The 24,649-nt window shown below is 40.8% G+C and overlaps 1 protein-coding gene across 5 annotated transcripts in view; it reads left to right on the plus strand.

The window, feature by feature from the left end:
• PLEKHM3 (pleckstrin homology domain containing M3) overlaps positions 1-24,649 on the plus strand; it is a 122,996-nt gene that overhangs the window by 56,900 nt on the left and 41,447 nt on the right. For 3 of the 5 annotated variants that reach the window (XM_071434695.1, XM_071434692.1, XM_071434691.1), the window contains 2 exons: positions 6,313-6,470; positions 16,362-22,791. In XM_071434695.1, coding sequence (XP_071290796.1) covers positions 6,313-6,470; positions 16,362-16,539 — 336 coding nt within the window. In that variant the 3' untranslated portion in view covers positions 16,540-22,791. Of the gene's footprint in view, positions 1-6,312; positions 6,471-16,361; positions 22,792-23,586; positions 23,716-24,649 lie in introns of those variants that run through there. The other 2 variants (XR_011680352.1, XM_071434696.1) reach the window with 2 other exon arrangements.

The following is a 24,649-nucleotide window of genomic DNA, read 5'->3' on the forward strand; positions in this document are numbered from 1 at the left end:
ACTGTTGAGAATCTAGACTTCTTAACCTTTGCAGTTTCTCATGTTGAGCAAAACGGTGTATCTGAAAGCTCAGCAAGCTGTATTCCTTTTACTGTCTGTTCTGACAGTCCTAATGTAGGTGATTAAAGATACTTATGATCTCCATTCTAGGTAAACATCTACTGCACTTTTAGAAGTTGGTAAAAATGCACAGACAGGGTAGGAGTTTTGATGACTTTCACTCAAATTTACAACATAGACTCCTGCAGGGATGGAGATCTTACTCAGTACCTTTTGCTTCTTATCTAGTAATGCTGACAGGAGCCCTCCCCTCAAAACAAACACTCACTGACCTCAGAAATGTTTGAAAACTGTGCTGTTTTTTCTTTCCTGTCCAGAAAGCTCATCATATCTCATAGACTTCAGTGCTGATTTATGTGGCCATGATGCAAAGTTTGGGTATTTCTGTGGCCCTGATCTCCTGGGTGGGTGGAAGGCTATTGCAGGTGTTACTTGAAGTGCTGGTGGATCATTTGTCCTTCTGTTTCTACACATCTCTCCCCTAGTTCCTGCTAAAGTTGTTGGGTTATTACATCTGTGGAAATGACACAGTCTGAGTTAGGAGGGGTCTTCCATGCTTTCCTTGTCTAATCAATATGCAATTGCTTTTCAGTTAGTCCCAGCTAGAGGCTTCTATTAATGTCTTTTGTAAATTGAACAACTCTCAGGAACAAACTCTAGTTCTGTAATAGTTTTTGGTCTTGCTCTGTTTCCCAAACAGAAAGTTATTACAAGTCATGAGTTCAGGTTACCATCTCTGGGTTAAAACTCTGAACAGACTTGAGATGTTCTACCTCTGTTCCCTTGGCCACTTTTCTAGTTTGGTTTTTAATATGAAAGCATATATTGCAACACCACATTCACGACCTTGCTCTCCCATGGGACTGGTTTGTGCAACCCTCCTTCATGCTGGGAAGTAGGTGCTCATACAGGGAGTTTTTGTTGACTGAACAGGGAAGACAAAGTGACTTGACTTCTCTGCTGTGTGTAATGGGAGCTGGGGTTTGTACTGCATAGAGGCACAGCTGGGTGTGGGCAGTGGGGCCTTCAGAGCTGGACTTCTGCCAGCCCTGTGTTCAGCCCAGGGAGCCAGGATGAGGGATGGAGTCAGGACAGAGCTGCAACTCAGCATGTGCCAGAGGTGAGGGGACTGCTGTGCTGTGGGCTCAGAAATGCTTTGTGAAGGTTAGACACAGGGACTCTGATCACAGGCCCCTGGGAAACACCTGCTGCTTCTGAAAGTTGTCTGTGAGCAATAGCCCTTTTCTGCATATGCATTCTGGGCCACTCTGGCTTGGTGGATGCTCTGGTCTATGGCTTTGCAGCTGTTGTTCTCTAGGGACAGCTGACTATCCATTTGTTTGTGAAAACGTCACCTTGATAGAGCAAGGGAACTATGAGTAACTTCCAGTCTTTGAATGAAGGATCAGGAAACCTCTGGGGGCGAGCAGCCCTCTTGACAAATAGTTAAGCTTTGACTGATCACACATTGCCCTCATAATCATGTTAATGTGATGTATTCAAAGGGACTTCAACTTGTAGCACAGCCACTGCTGCCTTTTATCTCCTGTCTTCCTGGTGGATCAGGAAACACATAACCCAGTGCATGTGTCCTGCCTTCCCACTGTCCAGACTCTGGCAGCCTTTGCCAGCGTTGGCTTGTCTGCCAGTGTTTGGCAGTCCCTGCATTTCCCCCTTACCTCACTTATTCTGTGCATTTGTTTCTTCAGAATTATACTGCTCCCCAACTGAACACAAAGATATACCAAGAAGAAAGTTTGATTTACCTTTATTCATAATATTGACTTGTTTGGGAAGCTTCTGTTGCAGAAGTCATCTAAAATAATTGTGCCACCACCCTTTCAGCACATGTTCAGATACTTTTCCCCTTTCGTTTCTCCCATTGCTGCAGACAATTCTCTGCCTTTCCCTCTTGCTTTTCAGTACAGCTTGAACTTTCCCAAGCTGGGTTCAGGAGGCTGGGCAGGGGGCAGGTAGCTGCTCCTGCTGGATTTCCTGGTTTCTCCTCTCCTCCTGGCAGCCCTGGCACCTGCAGCCAAACTCTGGCCAGAGGGATGGTCTGCAGTTTGGGCAGGGAACCTGTATGGGAGGCTCCTCCAAAACACAGCTTGTCCCATTTCAGGTGGAAGATATGTGGCAGTTACTGTAAAAAGCAGTGTTTGCTTTGCTGGTTTAAATTGTAAGTGCTTTGAGGGCAGGGCCTGGCTTTTGTGTATGTACATGTGGGTGTGTATTTTTATACAATTCCTGATGTGACACACACAGGAGCTGTGTGCAAAGACCATGGCTTTCTGTCTTGTGGAAGCTTAGAGAAATGTTTTTCCTGATCCAGAGAGATGAACAGTGATTCTGATCTGAACACTGGGGCTGTTCAGAGAGACAAATTGCTTTGGACTTCTGGACACAACTGTTTTCCCTCTGCTGTCACCAAGTAGTGTACCCCAATGTATTCCAGGTACAGCAGTGATAAGCATGGCCCTGTGTCCACAATGATGTTGGAATGGATTCCTTGGCTAGTAAAGGAAGGAAAAGCTGCATTGTACCCTCTGTCATTTGCTGACTGGGATGCCATCATTAACCACCTCTCACCCATAGTTTTGACCAATTAAACAATTGCTCGCTCTAAAAAGAGTTTGGATTAGAAACAGACCTTGCTCTTTATGTGTGCTGTAAGTAGAAGAGAATCTGAACTCAGAAAAATTTTAATTTAAGCTTGATGCTTTTTTTAAGAGACAGGCATTTTTTTTTAATCCTTTGCCAGGTGTATGCTGAGACATCCCCTATGTTGAAGAGATAAGTCAAGGGTGAAAATTTCAGTTTCTCTTCTTTTGGCATACTCTTAACTTAGTTTTATGCTAAGCTGCCACACCTCTGAAATGTGATGTACTTTTCTGCAGCTTGTAGTGTGTGATTTCACAGTTTCGCTGTTTTGTAAACTTATTTTGTAAACTGAAATGTTCTTAGGAAAGGTTCAGGTCAAAGCTTAGGAGTGACTCCAGCAGTGAGAACAGATGTGTGCTGGATTAGACTGCATGGGGGCTGTGAAGTCTTCATCACTGAAGGCTTTAGGAACAAGTACAGCTGTAAAGAGTGTTGTAAATATTGGTGGCTCGGCCAAGACAGCCTCTTGAGGTCTTTCTTTTCCTCCCATAATTTCCATGATATCTGGATAATGCATGATATTTGACTATCACACTTCTATTCTTTTATCACTTATGTTTCCTTGAAACTCAAAATCAGATTCTAGCAACAACTGGGAGAAGATCCTGGGACTCTTCCATCATGGTTCTGGGATGTCTAAAATGACCAACTCTGGACCTCTGGCAATCACAGGAGAAGTTTTAAAACCCTTGATGACAAGTTCTGTTCTCCTTTTCCCAAGCCATAAAGCACTCACTGTGAAACTGTTACACAAAACAGTGAGTAGACAGCAAGTGGACTTGGGACAGCAAATAGGAATCTTCCTTTCTGCTTGCCTAGCATAAATGGAGATGAGGATTTTATTCTTATTAACTACAAACAGGAATAACAGAAGGCTGCAAGGAAAAATCATCCTGTGCATAGTCTTGAGGTCTCTGATGAAATAAAATAACACAAAATTTACAGATGCTAAAACCAGTGATAACATCGATTTGATGCTGCATTTTGTCTTCCTCCTATAATACAGTAAAATGGCCTGTAATTCACATTGCAAAATTGGCATGCATGGCTCTTTGAAGATATCATCTTCCTTGTATGTCTGCAGTGGCCAGAGTAACAAGCCCACCCACTACAGTGCTGCAACAAGCCATACAAATAAATAAATAAATAAAGAGGGACAAATAACACCATCTCCTCAGGGCAGCTGCCCACCTGATGTGTCTTGCATAGTTGTGAACACTTCAGCACAGGAAAGTCTTTGTTCCTTGTAGTTTTAAATTCACTCCCAGTGCTTAGGAAGGTAATAGATTATCATAATGTGTTTATTACATTATATAAAATGTTACTTCAATTCAGATATTTAACTTCTAAATTGTTGCTGACAATGACATTAGTTCAGACTTGGAGAGTTTGTTTGCACTGTGTCTTCAGCTTGGCATTTTAAGCGGAGCAGTTGTGGCCTGAGGTGACTGCTATAGCATGAAAATTCTCTGGAAAATTTGTATGCATTGTGATTTATTTATTATCTTTGTATGTGCATTTCATCTGTTAGTGCCTAAGTGGGCTTTTGGAGGGTGACTGTAGCCTTGTCACTAGCTGGGTGGCTTCACTGTTTCTTTCTTTCTGTTTATTGAATATTGTCAACTTCTGTGTCTCCCCTCTGTAACTGTGGAGTCTGAAAGCAAAATATTTCTTCCTTCAACATGAAAAACAAACCCTAACCTAGGGGAGCTAAATTACCTTCTGACCATCTGTTGGAAGGTTAGCAGTATGTTCAGCCTTGAACTATGGCTTCATTTTCGTAATTCATGCAGCAGCTTCTCTGCATTGTTTATATTGTGGTTGAAGGGGATCTTCCTATACCAGGATGCAATAGGAACGTCATTTTTCCTCTGACATGAGCAGATGTCCTATCTGCAGCAGTAGCAATAACATTGCTGCTTCCTGTTGTTGCAGGTGTTGTCAGCAGGCTGGAGCTGAAGGCAAGGAAGGGGCACATTTCTGCCCGTGCCATTCACTGCCATCAACACCAGCACTCCCCATGCACCTCCTTTTCCACTTGTACTCGTTAGTAGTGGCTTTCTTGGCTAGTGGGCAGGAAGTTGCCCTGGAAAATAAATTTATTTCCTTACTACCTGGCCTTTGCTTCTCTGTTGTTCTTCTTTGCATTGGTATCTCTGCTTTCTCTAGATTTGGTTACACCTGACCCAAATTACAAGTGGTGTTATCATATTTAGGGAAGGGGTGGCTGAACGGAGTGTGACACTCATTTAAGTGTAAAACTCCCCACTCTTGCGTTCCAGGGCACAGCCCCATGCAACTCTTCAGTCAGCAATTACCGCATTCTTTTTCCTTTATTCCGGGAGGTTGCTATCAAATCCCATAGCACATTTCTATCACTAATCTGGCAAGTTGCCATTCAGACCACAGGAAGCCCAGAAGAGAAGAATATACACTTAGGGCCTTATTCCATCTTCATTCTTCCTTACAGCAGCAGAATTCCTTAAAGTCTCTAGAAGTTTGATCTGAATGGAAAGTATTTTGCCTGAATAGCACCCCTTATTGAGGCATTGTCTCCAAGTCACAAATTTAGATGAGTGTTGTGGTTAGCAGTTTAAGGTTTGGTCATTTTTTCCACACCAACACAAGGAGTGCTAATCACTTCTCATGGTCTAGCAGGATTCTTGATTTGAGAGCTGGACACTAAAGGGAAAAAAATAATAAGTTTCTCTTCAAGACTTTACCTAAGAAGTTATTTGTTTTAGCAAGGAGCAGAACATTATATTTGAATGGTTTTCAGTGGGAAACACTACTAAAGGACTAAGGCCAGGACTCTGTTCACAAAATACATGCAAAAAACTTGTACTTTGAAGGAAAAGAAACAACCAAAACTGTGATATGTGCATAAAAAGTAAGAAGTGAAAATTGTAAGGCAGTATTCATAGCTGTCAGAGATAATGTGGGAGCCTTAAACTTGTTTCCTATTTACTTCTTTGTGCCTTATTATATGAATGCATTTTTGTACTTAAAATCGTAGAGGGGTAGAATATAAGAAAATAAAGATAGTGTAGAGAGTAATCTTGCCCCTAAGGATTTGCAGCTGGGCCAATTATCAAAGATTAGGAACAGGCCTGACTTCAACAGGCCACAGCTGTAAGCAATGAGAAGAAGAGTGCTATAAAAGAGTGGGGTGGCTGGTTGAGAGGGGAACTGGAGTCAGTTGGCTGCTTTGTGAAGAAGAAAGAGTCAGTGCTTGGAGGAGCAGCCCATGAGAAACACTAAGAAGGTATGAAACTTTTGTGATAAGGAGACAACAGTATGGAACCCCTGCAATTAGATGACAACATAAAATTACTACAAATATTTTGTTGTTGCCATGTACAGATTTACAAAGAGATAGTAAATTAGTTTTCATGTTCGGATCATTGCTGCTTCAATGATTACTATTATCACTTGTGTTTTTATAGAGCTCTAATTGTTGGGAAGTAACTTTCCTATTGTTGTAACCAACAGCATGTACCTACATTTCTGTTGTAATAAGTATTGTCTCAGTCTTTCAGGTCATTCTGGTTATTTCTGTGGGGTTCATTCAATATTGTCTTCTCATTCCAGGTTATTGAAGGAAAGCTGGCTCCTTTCTTGGGGAAGGTGATCAAGTTTGCCACCTCTCATGTGTATAGCTGCAGCCTTTGTAGCCAAAAGGGTTTCATCTGTGAGATTTGCAACAATGGAGAAATCCTTTACCCCTTTGAGGACATTTCTACAAGCAGGTACTCCAATGTGGTAATGTCAGTCATACATTTGATTTGAGTGTTGTAGCCTTCAGGATTCTCAGCCTCATGACCTTTTATTTAAATAATTAGGGACTAGATTCTACTAATGCACATTTCTGGGGAGCTACAGTAGATCACTGCTCCAGGGAGGCCACCATGAACAAATGTGGAAGCAAATGAGAAGTGCTACTTCCCAAGGTCCTGTCAGTCCCAGAAGAGCTGTTCAAAAAGGGAAAGGTCCCCAGATCATCACACGGTGTGATTTATCCAAAGCTCTTCTGAGTTTGCAGTGTCCTGAAAAGCCAAATGACTTTTCTGGAGCAATCACAGACATCTTTCTGTTCTCTGGTATCACTGAGCCCATAATTTACAGGGATCATCCATTCTAAAACAATGGCCAACCATTCTGAAGTGTCTTCCCCATGAAATGTTTTGGCTAGTTCTCTGCTCTGCTTATTCCTCTGTGCCTGTGTATGCAAGATTTTTTTTTTAATATATTGCTATTCTCAGATGGCAGCAAAGTAAGTGTATGTGAGTCCTAAACTAAGTGAAAAAACCTTTCTTTCAGATCATGTAGAGTACTGGGTGCCAGGTCAGGGACAGGAGTCACATGGGAAACCTAGAAGCAAAATGCAGGAAAACCAAAGCAGACTTGGCAACACAGCAGAGTTTCTACTCTTTTTCAGTAATGTCTTGGATTTTCAGTAAAGGAGATATACCCTTAACAGAGTATATCTGACATCCACAGATAAGTATTTTTATGGCTGTTTCAATTACAGTCATTGTAGTTTGTTCTCCAAAGTGTTAATTTGAAAGTGGAAAGAATCAAGGACCCACCTTTGGAAACAATCAGGACCAGACAATTAAAAAGGTTTGTTAAGAATCTGGTTCCCTTGCATGCACAAAGATGTTAAATAAATTAAAAGTAACCAAGGACTACTCTAGGATTTTCAGTCTGATCTGAGTTTCAAAAGTTGCTTGCATATTGTTTTTCCAGAGTCTTATTCTAAAAAAAGTATTGGCAAAGCAGTGGATAAAAGCTAAGCCAGGTATGTGATATGTGGTTTATAAACAATTTTTAAGAAAGAATGCATCTAGGGTGCATGGTGAGATAGGCTGAGTTAAAAGACAGACTAAGGTGGCATAAAACATAAGATGTCTGTGGAGACTGCATAATAGGTGATTGAAGATATTCCCAAAAGATTAATGAGACTATGAAGGAACATTTGGGAATACAAGTTCATGTTAAAATTTGATTTGTCTGGGGGATTTTTGGTCACAAAACCATTATTGGGTGTATATTGTTTCCCTGCCCTTCAGCTGAGATCAGACATACCTTGCAATTACACAGTTCAAAACCCCATGGAATCAAATAGAATTTGTCAGCAATTCAAGCCAACAGAAGCTGCTCTAGCTCCTGTGTTTGTGTGAGTTAGAAGCCAGAAAAGACTTGTGTTCATGTTTCACAAATGTGAAGTTATGGTTGATGTCATGCCAAAGACAGCAGTCTTTGTTAATGGTTTTAATTAAAACACAATCAGCATGAAAGGTTCTCCAAGATTTCTCTTTCTTATCTCATCATTCTGCTTATTCCTTTTGTATTCCTTATAACTGAACCTTGTTTTTATGCTCAGCATTTTCTGATTCTTTGCCTAGTTAGTTTTCTCATCTCATCACTCCACATGCACCTTTGTGGAGCTAACCAGATTATTTCAGTTCCATATTTTTGCTCTGGAGCCAAGTTATGCCAACAGGGGAACTTGTACAGCAAAGCTGCTGTGCAGCTCTATCAGCTCCAAAGCACTGAGGGAGAAGGCCAGGTGGAGGGATTTTGTGTTGTTTCTATCTTGAAGATGAGAGAGGTTTCTGAAGTAGGTGTACTGACCACTACAAGACAGGGTAAGGTGAGGAGGCTAGTTAGAAATAGAGGTATGTACAGAGTAACCTGTGGCAAATGGATGGCAAGTCCTAAAAGGTCTGTGAGAAGACTTGCAATTATACCTGAAAATTCTGATGATGTATTCAGAATTTCCTTGTCAATTGTCATACAGACCTCTGAGTAAAACAGCTCAGATTTCTGATTTAGTTGTACTATTCTGAGTCCACAGTGTATAGAGATAATTAACTACAACTCCCTTCTCCATCCTGGTTTTCTGGAATTGCTATCCTACAGCACAGTACTCGTATTTTGTACACAACAGTGGACTGCCAGGCACCCTGGCTGAAGCTGGTGAGTTGAGGAGGAAAGAGGAGCTGCTGAACTCTGAGGACCATATTTTTCTTTTTGCATTTGAATGTTTGTTCACTTTAGAGCTATCAACTCTACCAGCAAACTGGGCTGTTAGGTTAGAAATATTTGAAAGTGGGTGCATGACATCTTTTGCAAACTTCAGCTCTTTGCTGCATGTTTGAAAAGTGAAGCCTGCCTTTGTGTGTGTGTTGTGTGTATGTATGTATGTCTGTGTTGAGCTGGCATTTGGAATTTTGGCTACCTCTCTAACCTTTCTTGCTCTTTGGAGAGAAGAGTGACAGCTGTCTGCCGGCCATTACAATTCCAAGGTGGTTCGCAGTTGGCTGTTAAACTTTCCATCCTCATGGTCTCTTAGGTCAGCTTTGAGGTGAAAAGATTGTTTCTCTCCAAAATATTCTCAGCAGTTTCTGGCATAGTGTTCAGTAGGAATTTATGAAGGATGGGTATTCTTTCGATAGATACAGCTGAGAGAAAAAGAGGGCCCCTCTTGAGGGCTGGAGTTTCTCTTTGGTCTGGTTATTTGCTTGAGAGTCATTTTTGTCAGTCCTTGGGCAAACAGAATGAATACCTGGGTTATGCACTCCTCAGCGTTTGAATACACATATATTACATACCCTTCTCTCACTAATCAGTGTGACACATTCCTTTGTTGGCAAACGGTTCCAAAACAAACACAATCAGTTCACTTAATTAGCGGGTCTGTGGGCTGTGCTTGGCAGGCTCTTTACATCCTGCTCAACAATGCAGAGCAACAGTTTGCTGCCTTGAATGCAAGGGTGGGCTCACAAAGTCATAAGCTTTCAATGATACATCCTTTCTCTGGCTGTTCTTGGGAGGTGGCCATTCTGCACAGATCATAATGAAAGCTGTGATTCAGTAGTTAAACAATTTCTTAAAAATTGTCCCATCCTTTTGATGCCTCTTCCAGTCACTTTGATTCTTCTGTCCCTTATTCCTCTCTTTTCTGTCTTACCATATTTATTTAATACTTCATCAGGGTTCTTTCAAAATTTCACAATTTCACCTTGTTTTTGAAGGCTTTAAATTCATGAGAACTATTTAAATCCTCTTGAATTAATTGCACATTTCATGGACCAAATTTTCAGCTCATGTAAATTCTCTGAGCTCTGCTTTTGCTGGAGTTCTGGCAACTTAAATAAACGGAGCATTGGCCTCCTATTTTATTTATTGGGCTAAATTTGCCCTGGGCTAAAATTTAGTGAGTAAATATATAAAATTATCATATTATATCACTTATTTTATATTTACAGGTGTTGTGCAATGACTTTAAATATTCTTGACTGTAAATTGGCTTGTTAGAGCTATCCTTGCCCATTAGCAAGCAGGCACTTCCCCTCAGGTTGCTCTGATTTTGCTTATTCTTCACTAATATGAGGAAAAGGTTTTGTTTCTTTCTACTAAAATTAAAAAAAGACCCAACAACCAAACAACAGAAGTGAAGTCTGGGTAGCGGCACTGTTGTCTGTAGTAGTTGCTGTATTTGTTTTATAACTTAGAACAATTTTTAACAGTTTTTAAATCTTAAGGAATACTGAGAAAATTACCTTTGGAATGAGAGTAGAATTTATTAAAATATGTTTTCTGTCCCATCAGATAATTAAGCAATCATGGTTATGATTAAGATTATGTTAGCCATTTAATAAAGTTTTGGTCTTGCCTGTCATCATCTTAATGATTACTTTCACAGGCAATTAAATTTGTTGTGTTTTGCTGGTAAAGTTCCTTGCTTGTTAAGAACAATTTAATCCATTCCTTTCCTTTTATGTGCTGACTGTAGATGTATGTGAACCACGGAGAGTTGCTCTTTTGTGTTCATATTCATTTATCAAGGCTAAACTGTTTTCACTTTGTTAAGTTAATTTGTTCTGCAGATCAGTTAAGACATGTAGACCTTTTAAGAGACAAACCAGAAGGCCCAAGTTTAAAATAGACCGTGCCACAGAACAGACTTGACTATATCAACCAGTTTGGATGCCTCCATAATCTTTGGCCACCATCCTGATAAGACCTGTGAATGTACTTTGCACATAGTGACAAGGCTTACTAAAGGCTCTGGGGCTGTGCATGCTGAAGTCTTTGCAAAGTTGCAGCTTTGTATTATGGATGCTGTGTCACTGGACAAAGGCAACTTTGAGCATTTGGGAGAATGGTCAAGATAGATGTTAGGTGGAGAGACTGAAATATTCAGTACACGGTATTTGCAGGAAATACCTTGGCACAGGTCAAAGGCATCACTCAAAGTACATAATTTTCCCTCTTGCTTTGATTGGTTTGTCTTTTGCTAGAAAGCCTTTCCCCAGGCTGGACTCACCTGAGTTGTGCCAGTAGTTTAGTACCTAATTTTGAAAGAGCTTAGCTTATCAGATGCTGATAGCTGGTTCAAAGCACTCTGAAGTGATCTGCTCAGCACTTCTTCGAGGAAATGTAGGCACCTAAGTAGATGTTAAGTTCTCTTGGTAATTTAATTTCTCCTGAATCTGTCAAAATTGATCAAAATCTTCTGGCCCAGATTGTCTTATTTTTTTTTTTTTGTGCAGGGTAGCACAGTAATATTATCTGGAAGATGTAAACAGAAAACAATAAAGTATACCAGCTTTTTCATCAAATATTGTCTTTTACAACTGAAATAGCTTTAGAGGTTGGTTTTACTTGCCTCATGTCACAGTGGCTTTTAACTAGAATGTTCAATCAATGTCATATTAGTGCCAACTTTCTTCCATTTATTTACCATGTGGGCATCCCTCCCTAGGCAGGCTACTTGCATTGGTTCCTAGGCAACTGGAATAATATTGCTGCACGTGTGTGTCAGGCATTGATTGCCTTTGGGGCTTTTTTTGTATTGTAAGTGAACACAGGCTAGTCCTTTTTCCTTTTCTTTGTGTTCTGCTAAAGGCTCAGAGTTTGAAGGGCCCGTCTATGATATTCTCAGCTGAGCAATTCAGAAATGCTTGCAGACAGGCACATGTGCACAGTGTGGGATGGTGATCATGCTGGAATCCCCAGGCAAGGCTTACTTCAGCCAGTAAGTTTGCTCTTTGGGGTTTTTATTAGCCAAGTTACAGGTGGTTTAGTGTTTTGGGTGCTTGGTGAATGTGTAGCATCATCTACAGAAAACATAATGAATGTTCCCATTTAATCCTGCTTTTACTCTGAATGGCAGGAAAGAAGAGTTTAGTTGTGAACAGTTGAGCCCTAAATCAAATCCTTGCTGAAATTTCTTCCAAGGGATTACTCACTTGACCAAAGGTGTGCAAGGTCTGGCATAAAGGAAGTGAGTTTTTTAAATGAAAAAAAGAAAGCTAATATATAAAATTGCAAATAAAGGGTGGTGGGTGAATATGGCACTGCAATGAGGCAGGGGAGCTCTTTGCCCTTCTCAGCTCTGCTAGGAGCCCCTGGCTGACCTTGAGCAAGCCAGTTCACCTCTCACTTCCTGTTGTGAGGTGGGAATGGTGCTGTATCTGTACAGCCAGCCACTGTGCAGGGACTGAAGGTATCCTAATAAACCTTGTTGGTTCCAGCAGCTTCATCCCACCTTTGTACCTGTCACATTGGTAAGTCTGTCAACCAGTAAGGTTCCTACGAGCCAAAAACTTGGCTTTCAGATGACATCCTGGGCTACCTGTTGATCATCCCTGCTTCATTTTGTCTGTTTGAGGTGAAAGGTCTTTGAGGCCTCTTTGTGTTGTACCCCCCACTTCAGGTACCTGATTCTGCTCAGGGGCACTTAATGGTGGTGCAGTACAAAGAATAAACATAAGCATAATCAATTGGTTGTGCAGCATCTAGAATTACTTGAGATATAATCCTGGGAAAAATAGATGGGAAGCATGGAAAGAACATGCCAGAACTTGCAATTTACTAAATTTGCTATGTTTCAAATGCCCAGACCTAATGGGAGATACTAACTTTGGCATTTCCTCAGCATACAAGGCATGATTATATGCTTTTAATGTAGAAAGCCTTTTCTTTTGTAACTAGTGATGATAATAATAAGAGCATTATAATGCCTCTCCTTGGCTGTGGAGAGCTTTGCCCTTTCTCTTACACTTTCCAGTGCAATAGAAATTATTTAGAGGACTGAATTATTCTCTGCATTTTTTTACTCCATACAAGTAAAACATCCTTAAAACATAAAACACGCTCTAAAGTCTCAACAGAAATTGAGTTAGGTCAGGAAAGAGGAAAAAAAAAAAAAAAGAAAACACCAAAATAGAGAGGAAGCTATTTCAGCTGCCTTCTTAGAAGACTGCAAGGCTGTGTGAAAACAACACGCAGTGTTCACTAAGTCTTCAAATGCTGTTTGAAAAATAGCAAGATGCTATTAATGTGCAGTGTCACAATATCATTCATTAAAGAAGGAAACATGAAAGGCCTGAATGGCTATGGGCTCATCAGCTTATTATCAGTGGTGAATAGCATTCTCACAAAGGATGTAGGGACTTCTTGGCCTCTAGACAAAGAGTGAGTCGGGATTCAGAAATAGCACCTGAACTGTGAATTACCTATGACAACAACAAGGGTTAAGGGAAAGATAAGTAGGTGTAGTGAACTATTAAGTGAGCCTTTTATAGGCTACAAAATATATTTTATTTCTCCAGAGAAATAAAATAATTTTAATATACTGAGGCTTGAAAACAACAAAAGACCGTGTGAAATTCACATGTGGAGATAAAATTAGATCTCAGAATTAACTAGGAAGCAATCTGTTTGTAATATTCTAAAAAGGAATATAATGTTGGAGTTTTTGGTATCACTGGAGAATCCTTCACAGTGAGGTAAGAAATGGTCAACCAGTTGGCATTCCAGGGCCAGTTAAGATTGACCGTATTTGATAAGAGGAAAAGCAGAACTGTGTAGGTAGCTTGGGGTAGTATAGCTCCACCACTTTAAAAGGAGTGACTTGCCAGTTGCACCAAGGCAGAGGAAGATCAGTATTGCCCCCCTGCCCTGGTGACTTTGTCAGTGAGGGGGGCACAAGCATGCAGTGAAGGCTGAAATGGGTGTCCTCTCTACTTGTTCCTGTGCAGAGCTAGAGGCAGCTTTGTTCTCCAACTCAGAGCACCCTTTCTCTAGGCTGTTTCTTTGTTCTCATCTGGACTCCTTGGTTGGGCTCAACCTTCACAAGAGAAGGCAGAAAATAGGTCTTCAGAGCAGCAGTCAGGGGGCACCAGAATGGACTCACGATGCCAGCAGTGGGTGCCACTGCAGGGACTATGAGATCAGGGCTGGCTGTTTGCTCTGCCTCTGCCTAGTGCCTGACACTGTGGGGTCCTGGGCACAGCTTCAGCTACTGCACCAGCTCTAATGAATAACAGTTCAGACAGTTTTTCTCTCTGTTTTGATTCTAAGGGATGGGAAAAATGTTTGTTGATCTTTTCCACTGACCTTATTTCTGAAAAATGAATTTGTATTAATTTGAACACCATCAGTCTTTGTTTGCTCTGCTGATGGCCTTTGACTTGAGAGACCAGGTGTGCTGGCTCCTCTCTCATCCTGCTCAATCCACTTCAGCAGTAATTTCTGATAGGTTTTGTCATTTCCATGCATGCTGTAGAGAAATATTGGGCTAGCATAGAAGGTGGTGATGTGAGAGCACAAAATTACACTCCTCATCAATCATTACCCTCTAGCAACTTCTAGGGCACTGTAAACTGCTGACTAACAAGGGAGAATTAGCTTGATAAAATCACCATTAGTGTCAGTTCAGAGTGGTGTAAAGTTTTAAAGACACTGCTGTCTTCTGTCTCTTCTTTGCCCATTAGTGGGTCTGTTTGTGGAGATCTAAACGCTGCAAATCACGTAAGCACACTTAATGGAAGGCAGACCAGTAATCCCAAAGAAATCAGTGAGATGTGAGTCCTAAGCATTGTGTGCATGTGCTTCGCTGGATAAGGGCAATAAACACACTCTCTAAGCACAGAAATTGTAAATATCTCTGCATGAGCCAGTTTCTTGATTCAAAACCAGATTTAGAGTGTAGCTGGACTGAGAAATCCAACAGTCAGGTTTTACTGCAAGAGAGCATGGAAGCCAGTAGATATACTGCTTTATACTTAGCCTTGTTCACCTGCCTTTTCTTACTCATATTTCGCTTTTATCAGTTTATGCTAGTTAGAAATGTGCCTCATTAAATATCTGCACAGCCTTCTTAAAGCTCTGCAGTTATTAAAATTCACACCATGTTTGGAGCCATGCATAAAACTTCAAGTGCAGCCAGATCAGGAACAGTTTTTTTGGAAGTTACAGGTGAGATGCAGCCAATATAGCTAACAGGTTGTGTTAGCTTATGGACTTCTCTCAGCATTGTCAGACCACATGCCTTATGGCTTCTCACTTTTTGGGGGTTTTCTTTCTTCATGTTTTTAATTTTTCTTCACAGTCTTGAAGACAAAAACCTTATTTCTATGAAAATCAGGTTCAAAGCAAACCAACAAAAAACCCCACTAAAGTTATACTAATGGGCACTTGGATTCTTATGTAGTCATTTGACTACAATTTCTGCAAGAAAGGAAAAAAAGTGCAAGGCATTTCAAGATGTCCTGTGGAATGAATCACCAAGGGTGACCAACACCCATTGTTTGTATTTCAGGATTACTTTAAAGTTTCATGTTTTGTTGCTTTTATTATTTGATTATCCAACTGAAATCTAAGACTTTTTACCTCTGACAGTCCACCTTTTACTTTTTCCTTTGGTTACAAAGCTGTAGTGACAACTCATCACTACAGATAAATATTTGCATTGAAAGGCTGACAATGTCCAACTGTTGAGTTGTAGCCCACTCATGATTGCCAGATGTTTCATTGCTCCACATCCATCTGCAACTGGGGCTTGATCTGCTGTGACACTAAGTTCATTGCCTCACAATGCCCCAAAAGTAAACCAGTCATCTTGTTTGAGCAGTTGATTTGGAGTCCTAATGTCACATTTGAGAACAGAATAACACAGCTTTGAATGCCAGAAGCATGGCTCAATGTATTGATCAATTGATCAACATAGATCAGTTGTCTTCATCTAGTCTAGTCTTCAATAGGACACAGGGCAGACAACATCACTTACCTCTGTTTCATTTTTACGTTTGAAATGACAACTTCTGCTGTTGAAGTGGACTGTTCTTTACTCTTTCCAGAACAGCTGACCACTGGAGCTTCAATGAGAGATATGTCACATCATGGCTATTGCAAATCACAGAATCTGTTTCTGCAAATGCTGAACTATACCTTATAGTCACGCCTCATTTGCAAACAAAGCAAGACTTGTCTTTCATAAAACAAAGTTGGTGTCTTTTCAGTGACGTACCTGAATACTAGATACTAAGAAGATAAGTATTAATCCTTCTAAAAACTTGTCTGTGAAGCAGAAGTGCTGGGACAGTTTCTCAGCAACTGCAAAATGAATGCAAGTCAATTTATCTTAGTGTTCCTGAGTCGCTTTACACCAGCAGAGGCGTGGCCATACCAGTGTCTTTTTACAACACCACTCTAGTGAAGCATAATGCTCTTTGAGCTCCCAGAACAGTGTCAAGGAATACCTACTGCCCACAGCCCACGTGAAGCCTGTTGCATGCTCTGGTCCTATGTTTTGTTTCAATTTTGACACTAATTTGTGTTTGCAGGTGTGAAAGCTGTGGTGCTGTCTTCCACTCTGAGTGCAAAGTGAAGGCTGTGCCATGCCCCAGGTGTGTGCGTAAAGAATTGCAGAAGAAGCAGAAATCCTTCTGGAGGCAACTGAATATGGACGAGAACTTCGAAGAGTCTTGCAACATGTTTGAATTGTCATATCAGAACACATGAGGTCCTGAAGGCTGTGGCCAGCCTGAAGAGAATCCCTCTCCCAGCTGCCAGCTCAAGCAAATTCTCTGCTTAGAACAGGCAGAAATTGTTTTCAAAAATATTACCTGACCTCCTTCAGCTGTGAAGTAAGAGCTGCCAAAGTGGCCATAAAGCCTTGTTGGTTTTGAAATACCAATGGCTAAACTCCATTGAAGTCCAGCCTTTGGCTCTCATACAAAATGTGGTTTATGAGAAATGCTTTAGGTCTAGCTAATTAAGTACTCAACTTTCTTTTCCACCTCTGGAGAACACTTTATCTCAAGGCAGAAAATATTCGCTGCCATGACTGCATTATTTTTTATGTTGTTCATTTAGAGTTGATGAATCATTTACTTATTTATGTGTATTATTTATTTATTAGTAGCCTTGGCAGGGGTTCTGGTGAGGTGATTCACAGAACCTAATAGAGCAGGAATTATTTTAAATCCACTGTCTCCTTCTGATATAGACATGTGGTTCCATTTCCTCATGTTTTCAGAGAACTATTTTAAAGGATCTCCCTTAAACCTTATTCGGGGTGCTTGCAAACATAAGACACAGAATAATTCCTTCAGTTATGTTTGTATATTTATAACCACCAGTGAACTACTCCATATTCAGATAACCATGGGACTTGCTACTCTTTTTGTTCAGGCTGGGAATATTAGTTAAGCTCTGTCACTTGAAGTCCTTTGAGATTTGTGCTGGTTACTTTTGATTCATGGGAGACTATGTCCTTGTCTGTAGTAACATGATGTTGGTTCTCCTCCTTCCAGTCTGAAACTTCAGGGCATTTTAAGAGTTCACATTGGTTTTCTGTTTATTTCCTGAAGTTTACTTCAAATGTTTTTCTAATCTGAACCTGTTAAACTGATAGTCAGGAAAGTGTCTTGCCCATTTTAGTTAGCAAATACCTCCAAAATTGTGAAACACTACTTTGCTGTTTTCAAATACAATTTGTGTCCTGCATTCTCTCTGAGCTCTGAGGCATTTATAGTTCCGTAATGATTTCCATGGTGGACAGTGAAGTTCCTCAAGGTGTGATTCTGCTTCACACACCTGGAACACAGGGAAGTATAAAACAGAGTGAATTATTTTGTAAAGGGAAGTAAGTACCTGTTGGATTTAACTGGAGAGCTGTGTGTCCTTACTGGCAGTATGTTTAATTCAGGGCGAGTTCACTTCCAATGAGCAGTTAGATTGTCTTCCCCCCATTTCACATTCCTGACTCTTTTCCACACCCTGCAGTGATATGTGTATTACATACCTATGAAAGCATTCATATATATATATACACACACAAAATCTATATATAGAAAGTAAATATGGTTTCAGGAGAATAATGCCAGTTGCATGTGTTTTTTTCCTCTCCTCTCAGATAGGTTTGTGAAAATATGGAATATTGATTTTTGCTTCCTATATAATCTACAGACTCTATTCAAGGCAGAAAGCAGTTTTGATTGTTGAAGCATCTCACAAATTGCTGAAGTATTTTAAATGAAAGAACAGGGTACATCATGCTTACATTAAAAGGTAAAATGCTACAATGAGTTGCCTTGTACTGGAATATAAGTGGTTACCTTTTCCAGCCTTCAGTAAAAGAAAAAAGTAGCGTTCTCAAATTTGAGTGCAACTACTATATATATGTATACACACACAGAAGCATGTTTATATCTCTATACATTAGACAACCTGTGCCTTTCTTTTGCAGAAATCCTTCTTTCATTGGGATTCTTTAGAAGGAAGTGAGGGTTTTTCCATGTTCTTGGCAAAGTGCTGTAGGGATTCCCATACTTAATAAACCTGGTGAATCATGCACCTTTGTCACTAAAATTAATACTTCCCATACACAATGGTGTCTCTGTCTCAGCTCACTGTTCCTCATGTGAAATGAGTTGCTTTTGGCTATCGCCCTTAAAGGTATAATGTTCCTTGCAAATCCATTCCCATGCAAAGAATTCCCTGTGTGTTCAGAAATGCAAACACTGGGGAAGTATTGTGGAATTAGTCAGGCAAACAGGAACTGCACTGGTACTGGCTGAATAAACAGAACGCTCCCATGTTTTTCAGCTTGTGTCACTACAATTACTGCTGTGGCAAAGCCAGTAGCTCTGAAACTGTCAGCATCTGGCAGGTACTATTTTGAATTATCTGTAGACATAATGTTAGGTCATTAAAGAAAAAATGGTGGTGTTTTACATATCATCATGCTCTGGTATTTATAATACCTCACAGTGCTTGTTCATGTCCAGCTCAGTTTGGAGAAGGCTGCTTGAGTGCACTGTCAAAAACCATGTAGAGTCAGGGAATCAAGGTTCAGACATTGCAAAATATTAGTTACTTTGACAGATGTCCTATCTCCAAAGTACCAGTCATTTGGGTGGTTAGATATTGGAATTGAATGCTGGAATAACAACATAGACAGCATTGGGGTTGCTCTGGGTTTGTACGTGTACTACAGAACAGTTTCTTTGCTAACAGAGATTTAAAGGATAAAAAAAGTATGATGTTGGCAAAACTGCTGAAATTAGTCATGGGTCTGAAACCACTGCCATTACAAATGACACAGAGCAAGAGCACGTTATGATATTCTGTCAGTGCCCAGAGCTTTATGTTAAAGGATACCGTGCAATACAGATCATGCTGTTTGCTTTAAAATGCAGTGTTGTTGTAAACCAGCTAGTTCCTAAAATGAATAGACATTTATTTCTACTTTTTTAAAGTGATACAGCTTCACAGTAGCTCTAGGAGCAGGCTGTAAGGTGAAAGATGATGTCCTCTCAGGGATGCCTAGCTCCTATCCAAAACCAGTTATTCCTTATAAATGGGTAGGATAAAATATTCTGTCATCAATTTTTGTAAGTATAATGAAAGGCTTAATCCTGCCCTCAGTCAATTTTCTTGCAGGAGCCATCTGCAAGCAGGAGCCTCAGCCTGGGGTTGTGCAGGTGGTTTGGGTTTCAGACAGCGCTGTACCCTTGCATGGCTGTACCCTGCTGTACTGCCAGTGCTCTCTGCTGGTCCCCACTGCTCTGTGTGTCCATTCTGCAGCCCACAGCCTGCATGGGGCTCTGCTCTGCAGACTTCTGGATGAGCATCAGCTGGTGAAGTTCCTGGGGGCTTTGCAGATTGCACCACTCTGCCCACATCCTCCCCCCACCCCAGTGAAATTATGCATTAGTACTTCAGACTTGTCCTACCCACACATGAAATAAATTTGAACGATACCATTTCATTGTGAATCAAGAATGAAATATGCTGTTTGTCTTCTTCAAAGAGAAGATGCTTTCATAACTGACTGAGAAGGAATTGATCTGTAATCCAGTTACTGCTTTTGCTTTGTACAGAACTTATCTGTGTAGAAATAGGATGCTTAACTGCAGTGGACCACAGCTTCACTCTCTACAGGTACTTACAGTTGTTAGTCTGATATTATTTTAATCTATGACACTATTGAGATCCTTATTCAAGTCTCTTTTCCTCTTTACCCTAACCATCTACCTTTCCTTTAATAGGAAGATGGGCCTATTTAGGGGATGCAAACTTCAGCTCTTTCTGCATTATCAATCTATAAAAAGAAAAATTTGTATTTCTTGTGTAGGAATCCTCCTATTGCTTTTCTTGTTTTTTGTCTGTCTTACGTGGTGGAAAATGATGGGTTTGTGATGTGACAAAATATCCTGGCGGGCACATACCAATATGAGCTCACTGCTGGATCCATAGGAATTGGTAGGTTTGAGGGAAGGTACTCTTTTGAGAGGAACTTAAGTTTTTTGCAGTACTGCACAGGCTCTGATGGCCCTGTTAGGAGTGAATCGTCAGGCTATCTCTAGAGCGCCTCTTGTCAAAGCTTCTCCTATTATTAGGATAGTATGTGTATTACAATAGATTGATGATAATGTCTTGAAAGATTTTTAAAAAGAGCAGAGGATGTCTGTTTACAATGAAATGGGGAAGCTGCCCTGTTGAATTTTGCTTTTTCCCTGTAGCAACAAAAGCCACTGAGTTTCCTAAGCTTCCCAAAGGTCACTGCCTGGATTGCAGCTGAATGTTGATCTGTATAAAAAAAAATTAATTTAATAATATCATAATCTTCTAATTTTTTTTTCTGCCACTGAGTTGCAAGCCAGTCTCCCCTCTCTCTTCACTGTCTCTGTTCCTCTCCATACTCACAGTACTGAGCCTATAGCCAGGCTTGGAGCTTCATAGGTCATTGTATTGCTTTTGAACCAGTTGAGTCCAGTCATTCTCTCCTTTGTAATTTGCCTTCCAATTTTCCCTTCCCAGTAGGAGTGCCTTACAGTACAGTATATTAGTGTCTCTGTTCCTGTTTTGGATTTCCTGATTGTATCTGCTGTTTTATTAACTTGTAGACTTAAACTGAAATGCTTCTGTGGCTGGGCCTGCTCTTTTGCAGGAGCAGCTGAGTAAATCAGTTTGCTTGTTCTGCCCTTGTGAAGTTAGCTCTACAGGCTTCATATACCAGCTCTGAAGACACCAAGCTGTGTGGGAACTCCTCACTTTTGCTCCTTTTGGTGCCTTAAATTTTGAGAGGTGAATAATTTTTTTTAGAAATGCTCTGCCATGATGAAATGTGTTTGGCATCAGAGCTTAAAACTCTTGCTCGTGACAGTTTCCATCATGCTAGGAATGGTAACCATAAAATTTGTTTACTGTCCATGCTTTGTGAGGGCATTATGAGAGAGGATAGTGTAGAGATGGTATTGGTTCTTATGTGTGTTTTTGAGACTTGTTGGACTGCTTAGCCTGAGATGCAGTTGTGCAAGACCTTCAGAAGCCGTGCATATATAATAATATCAGGTGCAGAGAATTAAAACAGGGCCAGGTCACATGCAGTTTTTCTCCTTCTGGAACCCCTGGCCAATCCACACAATGTGGCCAGAGACTCCCATACCGAGCCCCCTGCTTGCTTGCACAGCTGGGTCCAGTGCTGTGGGAGTGAAGGTGTTTCCTCAAAGCTCAATTTTAATGCAGCCTGGCTCCCTGAAGGCTGACAAGTGGGGGTTTAGTCAGCCTCACCTTAGAGAGAGGGTTAACCCATTGAAATTGTAGCATTATTTGCTAAAGTATCTGGTAGGTGTCAGCCTAGGGCACAAGTCCATACTGTGATTTTCTAAGTCCACATTTGACACCAGTAGCAGGAATCCCCTTAACAGCAGCAGTGCTGCTACTGTATTTTAGCAGTACAGTGAGGAGACAGCCTGGATAATGATGTGCAAAATCCTTCTTTACTTGAAAATCCTGGTGTGGCCATGATGGCTTGAGCTATGTGTTAAAATGCCAATTCCACCCAAATTCCTTAGGGTGACCATTAATCCAAATTGCAAACATGCTACTTGTGGTCAGCATCAGAGATATCTAGGTCTGGAGAGCTATCAGCTGTCTAGGACCAAAGTTTATTAGACTCTGTCTTTGTGCACAGATGTCAGCGGTTCAATTATTTATTTATTCCTGTCTAATCTACATGTTAAACCATTATGGATCCTTGAATACGCAGCATTGTTTTGGTGGAAAAAGGATTTGTTTCAGTTTTGCTTATGCACTTGTCTACCAAGTTGATTTTGCTTAAACTAAACTGTGCTTTCAGTTTTGATTTTTAATTAATACCTGTGATACCAAGTTACCTTACATGAGTCCCTGCTATACTTGAGGTAAGCTAAAGTAAATTCATGAGCAAAATGTGTGTTTCATAAGTATTAAGTGACAAAGGCAGCTTCCAAATCAACTTTAGTTCAGTCAAGGCAGTTGAAAGCCAGGGAAAACCAGGTGTGAGCAGCAGAGCACAGTGGCTGATGTGGTCCCTGGCAGCCTGGGCTTTCCTTCCTGCCAGAGCACCAGCTCACCTGCACCCCTTACAGTGAATTTTAGCATTGCTGGCAGTGCACCCTGAGTTTTTGGAAAACCCTTATGTGTGTGTGTGCTACTGTGTTAACTTATTTGCAACATTGTTATGTGTGTTTCATTGTTTGCATTGTTGGTTTGGTTTTTTTACTTTTGACAAGGATATTTTTTTTATTATCTGCAACTACTGGGCAATAGTCTTAATTTATTATTGATGTGTAATGATGTTATAATTTAAATCTGTTGAGTTGAATTGCTTGTTGACACTTGAGCAGGGTTTGTTTGGGTTTATTTGGGTTCACTTGTGACTGCATCAGAGCACCAGTCCCTCCTGTATAAAGGCAACTCTCAATAAACACTAAAAAAATGTTACTCATCCTTTTTAATTTCCCTTCTGGTGGGTACTGTACCATGGGTAGGGTAAGCTCTGAAAGAGTGATAGTTTTCTTAAAAATGCTTCTCTGCTGGTTAAAGTCTTCTGAAACCTAAGAACATGTGATACATACTGTTCCCAGATCTCAGCCAGGAGGGTCTCTGGAACTACTGTTGATGTCTGCATCAGGCTCTGGGGGTTTGGATTCCCAGTTAAATCTTGTGGTTTTGGAACACCACAAGTTCCTAGATTTTTAATGGTGCTGACCCATTAAAAGCTCCCAGGGGAGCTTACTGTGGCTTTGAGGCACCCTTGGAAACAGAGCTCCTGGGAGGCTTGCAGCAGCAGCTGCTTACTGTGTGGCTGCCACGTGTCCTCTGCCAGAAGGTCAGGGCCTTGAACTCTTAAGTAAGGGAGGCATCTCCCAGGTGGACTGAGAGGACCACTGAGGGGCTGGAAGGACAGGACTTTGCTCATCTTATGAGGGTTCTCACACCTATGGATGTAGGAGCAGGCAAGATTCTTGTTGTTCTTGGTTGTTTCTTCCAGTGCACCAGCTAAGGAGTTTCTGCAGCTCCTTGAATCTGGATTTGATGACTAAAGATTGCAGCACAGAGCTGTGGTGGAGCTCATGGGCCTAAAACCTCTGCCTGAGACTCCCCAGAGCATTCCACAGCCAGCCCTATGCTCTGGCAGCTTTCAAAGAGAAGGATATATCCCCCCCTTCACTAACTTCCTGGCCCTCCTCAGAAAAACCAGAAGTCCATCAGGAATGTCAATCCTCTCTCCTACAGGAACCTTTGGACTTCATCCCTGTGATGAAATCAGCTACAAGCAATGAGTTAATATTTGACCAAGACCACACAAGTTGCACAAGGAAACCATGTGCAAGACCTTCTCTTCCTCCTTATTTGCTTTACAAGGTGAGCAAATTCTGCTATGACATCTCCTTCCCCTTTCACTGCCACCTCCCCTCCTCACTTCACCCTGTAAGAGGTGCTGTGAAAAAGCATCCAGGCAGAGCAGAGACCATGGGCTCTGTGGAGCCCTGGGAAGAGCATGCCAATCCAAGCTCTAGCTCTTATTTTAAAGTCAGGATAATTCATTTTAAAAGAGCTACCCTTCTAGTTCTCAGACCAAAATTAAGAATATTTGGGTTAATATGTGAAGTTGACTGGTTTTCTGAAAGAATGGAGCTAGCAACCTTCTCCTTTCCTTAGGGACTGGCTGTGAGGCTTTACCGTAGCTTTTCAGTGAAAGCATGCTGAGGGCAAATGAAAATATTCTGGGAGTGTGTGTACATAGCTCTGGACTGTCTTGTTAAGAGTTCTTGTTTAACTAAATACTCTCCAAAATAGTGGTCCCATTTAAAGGCCTGAGTATTACCACCATGAGAAGGTGGTGAAAAGCATCTCAGATAATCAAGTGTCACAATTAAAACCAGACAAAGTCTCCAAGGCAAGCAGGAGTAAATTCCATCCATTTTAAGCATAGACAAATATAAAACTTGGCATTGAAGCTGCAAACATGCTTTAAAAAAGTCAGTCCATTGTTTATAGTAAGTGACTTTCAATTTTCTGTAATTTAGTTTCAAGGCATTAGCATTCATTTAGATATTAAAAACAAAGGTGTGAGGCTCATCTGGAAAGCAAGACAAGTTAGATAAGAGCTTGTGTTAAAGCATTGAACTTTTTTACTTGAAAATTCTCAAGTGATTATCATGTAGGTACAATATGATGCATTTAGAAGTAAATAAGGAATTATTATACAAGTTAGGGGCTATTTAAAAATAAGAAAGTACAAATTACTGAATCAGTGTAAGAAAGTAGTAGATATAATCAGCAGGCATGGAGCAGT

The sequence above is a fragment of the Agelaius tricolor genome, unplaced genomic scaffold (assembly GCF_023055355.1).
Source record: "Agelaius tricolor isolate 1412-34295 unplaced genomic scaffold, bAgeTri1.0.p SCAF_10, whole genome shotgun sequence".
Classification (NCBI taxonomy): Eukaryota; Metazoa; Chordata; class Aves; order Passeriformes; family Icteridae; genus Agelaius; species Agelaius tricolor.